Consider the following 6412-nt stretch of genomic DNA (forward strand, 5'->3'; position numbering starts at 1 on the left):
CATTTGCAAGGTATAGAGCTCTGTTGATATGGAGACTCATTTCAGTGTCTGAATACTCCACAACTCTTACAATAACTTGATGGACTCATATCAATTCTGGAAGTCTGTACATCAGAGAAACAGTCTCCTCCATATTGAAGTGCAATTTACATTATGTTCATCCCAAAGTTGGACAGAATTATAATCTGAAAGTGTACCTTCTCTGCACTCCAAGCAATTTCTGAGTTCAGAGAATCCACTTAATATTTATACCCCCGCCAAACGAAGTTTGAAGGGGGTATATAGGAATCAGCGGACAGTCGGGCGGTCGGGCGGGCGGTCGGTCCGTTGCAAATCTTGCGTCGCGAACTACTTCCTCAGTTTTCAACCGATTCCCATAAAACTTGGCACAGATGTGTGCCTTGGGTTGTAGATGTGCAAGACGTATTTTTTGACAGTACGTTGCCATGACAAGTACGTTGACAAGTACGTTGCCATGGTAACGGCATATTATGGGCAAAAATGGGTACAAATCTTGCGTCGCGAACTCCTCCCACAGTTTTTGATCAATTTTTATGAAATTAGGTACAGATGTTCATCTGAATATGTTAATGTGCAAGACACATATTTCCGCAGTGGCAAAAAGTGCGTTGCCATGGTAACGGCATGTTATTGGTAAAATATAGGGCAAAATGCTTCATGGCAAAACTGCTTCATCAGTGTTCTTCCAATTCTCATGGAATTCATATTGAATGTTTGTCTTAGGATATAGGTCAGCATGACACATTTCTTGACAGTGACAAAAAGTATGTTGCCATGGTAACAGCTCACATATTATGAGCCAAAATGATGGAAAATTTTGTGTTGCAAACTACTTCCTCAGTTTTTGCCCAATTTCCATGAAACTTGGTACAGATGTGTGCCTTTGGTTGTAGATGTGCAAGACGCATTTTTCGACAGTACCCGAAAGTACGTTGCCATGGTAACGGCATATTGATGGCAGAAGATCAAGGAAAGATCTTGCGGATTTAACTACTTCCTCAGTTTTTTGACCAAAGCGTATGAAATGTTGTTTGGCGGGGGTATAACCAGTCGCTGTAGCGACATTTCTAGTTTGTTTTGCTCTTTTCTGTAAAATAGCTTTTGGTAATGACTTCCTTTCGATGTGAAAATAGTTTTTCTGTGCAGGTTTACCTTCTCCTGGATCACATTGTTTGTCTTTCATTCTCATGTTTTGTGATTTGAATTGATGAAGCATTATTTGTGAACTAATGAGTTTAAATATTTGATTATGTCTGTTCAAACCGACATATATATGACAGTGACTGATAGTTGAAACAATCCTTTCTGCCGGCGTGCCCTGACACTTGACATTGCTTGTCGCCCAGTTCTCATCGTACCCACCGTAAGTTGTGGGGTTTTTGTTTCAGTTTAGAGGTCAATTTTTATTGTTCTCTTAGAAGCTGATTATGTCATATGACAGGAAAAATCCCCTTTCCTGTCTCCTCACTCCCCATGAGCACATTGGCAGTATTTTGGCAAGGTATTTCAGTCATTCATAACTTACTGTGATCAAGGGGGGGGGGGGCTGGAGGGGAGATAGTGAATACACATTCTGTGTTCCAGGTTGCATCTAAATAAGGAATATTGACATTGTTGGGTTTGGCCCAGCCATTTTCTTTTTCTCCTCGCTGTCTCGCTTCGTAAAAATCCAATTATTGTGGTTCATTCTCTGTCTCCGGTTTTTTGTGGTGCATACGTACTTGGCTTGAAAGTTCATGTTTTGCTTCCAACATTAGTCAGACTGGCATCTCTAACTGCTCGAGTGCAGTCACAACTGTTGACTAAACAGATTGGACCAATTTGACTTCTAGAGCAAGATTGTATACTAATGCCAAACTGCTTTTGATGATTTTATTCTGGACTATCAAATGCAGACTTGCCATTATTCATTCGGACTATTAACAGGGAAACACTTCTTCAAGTGGAACAGTATAATGGTAACATTTACAAGGCATGCTGATTTTACCGCTTTGAAGTGGAAGAGCTGACACTTTTTCCTCCAGATGTCGACATGGAAGTATCAACTCTGCGAAATTTTATGTTTCTACACGGGGAAAATATTAATTCTTGACAAAAACAAAGCTGTGGGTATTGAATAAACCTTTGTAGAGTGATGAGTGTTTATGCATGTTGATGTTCAGTATAGTCCACCATCTGGAAGTTTAGCTGCACTGCTGAGAATATATGGTTGCATAACTGTTTTCATCAATCGGGGGGGGGGGGGGGGGGGTGTCCCCCCTTGGCAACTTCTGCTTCTTCTTCTTCGTCTTCTTCTTCTTTTTTTTTTTCCTTTTTTTTTTTAGCTCACCTGAGCCAAAGGCTCAAGCTACACTGTATTGCGATCGCCCTTCGTCCGTCGTCCGTCGTGCGTCGTGCGTCGTGCGTCACCCGTCGTGCGTAAACTTTTTACATTTTCATCTTCTTCTTGAAAACCCAAAGACCGATTTTCATCAAACTTTGCAGGTAGCATCCCTAGGGGGTTAGGAACTCAATTTGTTAAAATGGGCACCATGTCCTGGCCAGGGGGCCCCAGGGGGGCCCAAACCCCCCAAAATTAAGGAATCTGTAAAAATCTTCTTCTCTAGAACCAGAAGTGATAGAGCTAAGTTAATACTATGACTTAGTACATTGATGACTGTAGTTTAAAGTTTGTTCATGGCAGAATTAGGGGTGCCCCCCTTGGGACCCAGGGGACAGGGTGGGGGGTGGGGAAGGGTCCTAATGGGGCCTAGATTGTACGTTTTCATTTTCTTCTTGAGAACCCCATGACCCATTTTCACCAAACTTGGCAGGTAGCGTCCCTAGGGAGTTAGGATCTCAATTTGTTAAAATGGGCACCATGCCCCACCCAGGGGGCCCCCAGGGGGGCCCAAACCCCCCAAAATGAAGGAATCTTTAAAAATCTTCTCTAGAATCAGAAGTTATAGAGCTAAGATAATACTATGAGTGAGAACATTAATGATTGTAGTTTCAAGTTTGTTCATAGCAGATCCAGGGGTGCCCCTCTTGGGGGGCAAGGGCGGGGGGTTGGGAAGGTCCAAATGGGGGCCTGAATTGTACATTTTCATCTTCTTCCTGAAAACCTCATGATGGATTTTTGTCAAACTTGGCAGGTAGCATCCCTAGGGGGTCAGGATCTCAATTTGTCAAAATGGCCACCATGCCCCACCCAGAGGGCCCCCAGGGGGCCCCAATCCCCTCAAGTGAAGGAATCTTAAAAAATTTGGGCCCTTATTGTACATTTTCATCTTCTACTTGAGAATGCCTGGTCAAATTTTAGTAGGGCTATGAATAATTTAGATTAGTGACTGCGTGAAAGGTGAACTTGCGATACTCAGGTGAGCGCTAGACCCGCTGGTCTCTTGTTTGTTTGTTTGTTTGTTTGTTTTTTTTTTTGGGGGGGGGACTATTTTGAACCCTCTTAACCTGTTCCATACTTAATTTTGAAATCCTCATAGACGTAATACACATGCCACCAGGTTCCCATATGGAACATGTTAAGTGATGTTTTCCTGGCATCTACTAACAGAATGGAGACCATAAAAGCAGTGCCTGATAACATCTTTTTAAATCAAGTAACAATTGAATACACAAACATATCCAGAGTTATCATATGTTTGGGTAAGACACCAGTTGGAACATACTGTGTGGGTCTGGACAATTATGGTGTATGGGACATATACACTAAGTGTGTGGGTTTTCTTGTCTTTCTTCGTCAAGAATTAAGTCTCATTGCAATTTAGAGAGTAGCAATTAGATGCATTTTTTGGCAACTTTAGATCTGAATTTTGATATGATTTTAGTGTAAATTTAAAATGAAAAAACAAGTTGAAGATGGAGTTATATTTGGACTGTTAGACAAGAATTAATCTCAGAGTGACATTGTAAAAGGAATGGTTTGAATGAAGAAATCAGGGAGTGAAACAAGTAGTGTAATTTGAATCATATAACTAAAAAAATGTCCTCTCTCTCCCCTTTGTATTTTTCATTGCAGAGGGTCGCTATTGCAGCGGTAGAAAGTCCATTCGGTCTGTCATGATGTTAATGTGAATAGAACACCACCATGACGCGAGTTTCCAGGAATGTGTTCTTTCTCTTGGCAATCACCGTGGTGAATGTCTTCCTGTATTTCATGATGTCGGGAAGCGTCTCCGTCTTCAGCAAGACCAAATACCCGAGCAAGGCAGGGGGCAAGCACCTGATGGCGGTCGGCGACGACTACCAGGACAGGATATCGCAGCTGGTGAAGGAGGCCGTGAGGGAACACGGAGTCACCGGCCAGAACCTCACGGTGATGCTGGAGAGGGCCATCAGCGAGCATGAGAACTCCAGGAAGGCCACCGATATGTACATCCACCGGGGCAAGTCGAATCCGTTGGAGCACAAAGTCGGGGACACAAAGTTAGCGAACGCCAGCTCCACCATCAAGGAGGGGTCAAAACTCCTGGATAATGGCATGCTTGTTGAAGACAAGGACCCAGCAGGCAAGAGCCTAGTGGGAGAAGGGGCAGAGAAACCGAAGGATGCTGACGGTAAGCCACAAGGGGTCTTAGACCGCCTTGGGGGGCTGTTGTCTGGGGGCAACGTGGATGGCAAAGAAGTTGTATTCCCGCACAATTACAATTACGTGATCAATGAGGCAAACAAGTGCAAGAATGCTGATGGCAGCGATAAGCCTGTCTTCTTCCTTGTTCTAGTTCTCAGTATCCACAAAAATTTTGACCAGCGAAATGCGATACGTAGGACCTGGGGCAGCCCCGCGGAGATTGCTGGGAAACCCATCGTCACTCTGTTTCTCTTGGCCAAAAACAGCAACCCTGCCCACCAGCGTTTAGTGGAGCAGGAGAGCCGACAGTACCAGGACATCCTGATGGAGGATTTCTTGGACACCTACAAGAACTTGACGCTGAAGACTATCATGGGCATGAAGTGGGCCAGCATCCACTGCCCGCAGGCCAGCTACGTTATGAAGACAGATGACGATATGTATGTCAGCTATGCTAACATCGTCGACTACCTGAGCAAGCCTGGCACAAAGACCTCCAGCTACGTGACAGGCTTTGTGATAAACGGTGGCCCAATCCGCGACCCCAAAAGCAAGTGGTACATGCCACGGGAGACCTACCCCGGGAGCAAGTACCCGCCATTCTGTTCGGGGACGGGCTACATGATGTCCGGGGACATGCCCGGCAGAATTTACCAGACCTCGCTCTCCACACCTTTTCTCTATCTAGAGGATGTGTTTGTTGCAATATGCCTAGATAAGCTGCATGTTGTGCCAGTTAATCACAAGTCCTTCAACAACTGGCGGACCCCTTACTCGTACTGCAAGTACAAGCGCATATTTACAACTCACATGGTCACTGCAACTGAAATGAATCGAATATGGACTGACCAAAAGACTGTCAAAGGCTATCGCTGCTGATTACTGTTGTATGTACTTGATGTGGGAATCATACATAGTACTTACAAACCCCTTTTTTTTTTTTCTAATAGAAAACCACAAAACAAAGTACTGTGTCTGTAGCAAATGTTTAACTATTTTTTATATGTCTTAAGAGTACCTTACTATAATGTGCATGTTTTATCTGTATACATCTTCACTACTTACTGGGTGTGTCCACTTTTTCCTTGTGATGTGTTTTGAAAAGAAACCCCATATATCTATCACAGAGAAATCTTAGCCTGGCTGGGTTCTGCACCTTTAAAGAAGGTATTCAGGAAAGTACAATGTATGTGTGATGTACTGTATCTGTAAAACAGATTGGAGATTGATGGCAGAACTGTGCCAGGCAGAAACCTGTGAAACCTGCAATGCACAGAAAAAGGTGAGGATGATTATGCCATTGAAATTGACTACTAGTATTATCTCACCCCACCACTGCACAGCAGACTACTTTCTTTGTGTGTATGCGGTCATTTTTTTTTATTTTTTTTTTTTTTGCATACTGATCTGTATCAACATTTGCCTGATGCGATGTAGTACAGTGCATTCATAGATGGGCTTCTCTGAAACCATGCTTGCATAAAGTAGTCTGACATATAATCAGTTTAAAGGTAACAACTTTTTATGTAGTGCAACCTGTTTTTCTGCTCTGCAAAAAAAAAAAAAATGTTTTGCAAGTATCTTTGAAATATGTTTATGAGCTGTAATACGGATGAACCAGTAGTCCCCCCCCCCCCATGTATATATTGTGAAGTGCTCATAAAACCAAATACAAGTTAACTCCATACTAAAATGGATTGGAAGAATAGAAATTATCCCTTTTCTGTTCCTCAACTTAGGAAGATGTAATTTTGAATGCAGTGCAATGTTGAATACCGTTAGTCTAGAGAATTCATGCAAATTGTGTGGATGAGGTGGGGAATA

At 43.0% G+C, this 6412-nt stretch overlaps 1 protein-coding gene across 1 annotated transcript; it reads left to right on the forward strand.

The window, feature by feature from the left end:
- Positions 1-4078: 4078 nt before the first annotated feature.
- On the forward strand, positions 4079-5963 carry LOC140237889 (beta-1,3-galactosyltransferase 1-like). Its single transcript, XM_072317822.1, has one exon. It carries the CDS (start codon positions 4106-4108, stop codon positions 5465-5467), a length of 1362 nt encoding a protein of 453 aa, XP_072173923.1. The 5' UTR covers positions 4079-4105; the 3' UTR covers positions 5468-5963.
- Positions 5964-6412: the final 449 nt, after the last annotated feature.

Source organism: Diadema setosum, chromosome 14 (genome assembly GCF_964275005.1).
Source record: "Diadema setosum chromosome 14, eeDiaSeto1, whole genome shotgun sequence".
NCBI lineage: Eukaryota > Metazoa > Echinodermata > Echinoidea > Diadematoida > Diadematidae > Diadema > Diadema setosum.

Bases quoted from the DNA above. Each gene is read 5' to 3' on its own strand.
- LOC140237889 (XM_072317822.1), top strand. From the start codon at position 4,106: ATGACGCGAGTTTCCAGGAATGTGTTCTTTCTCTTGGCAATCACCGTG.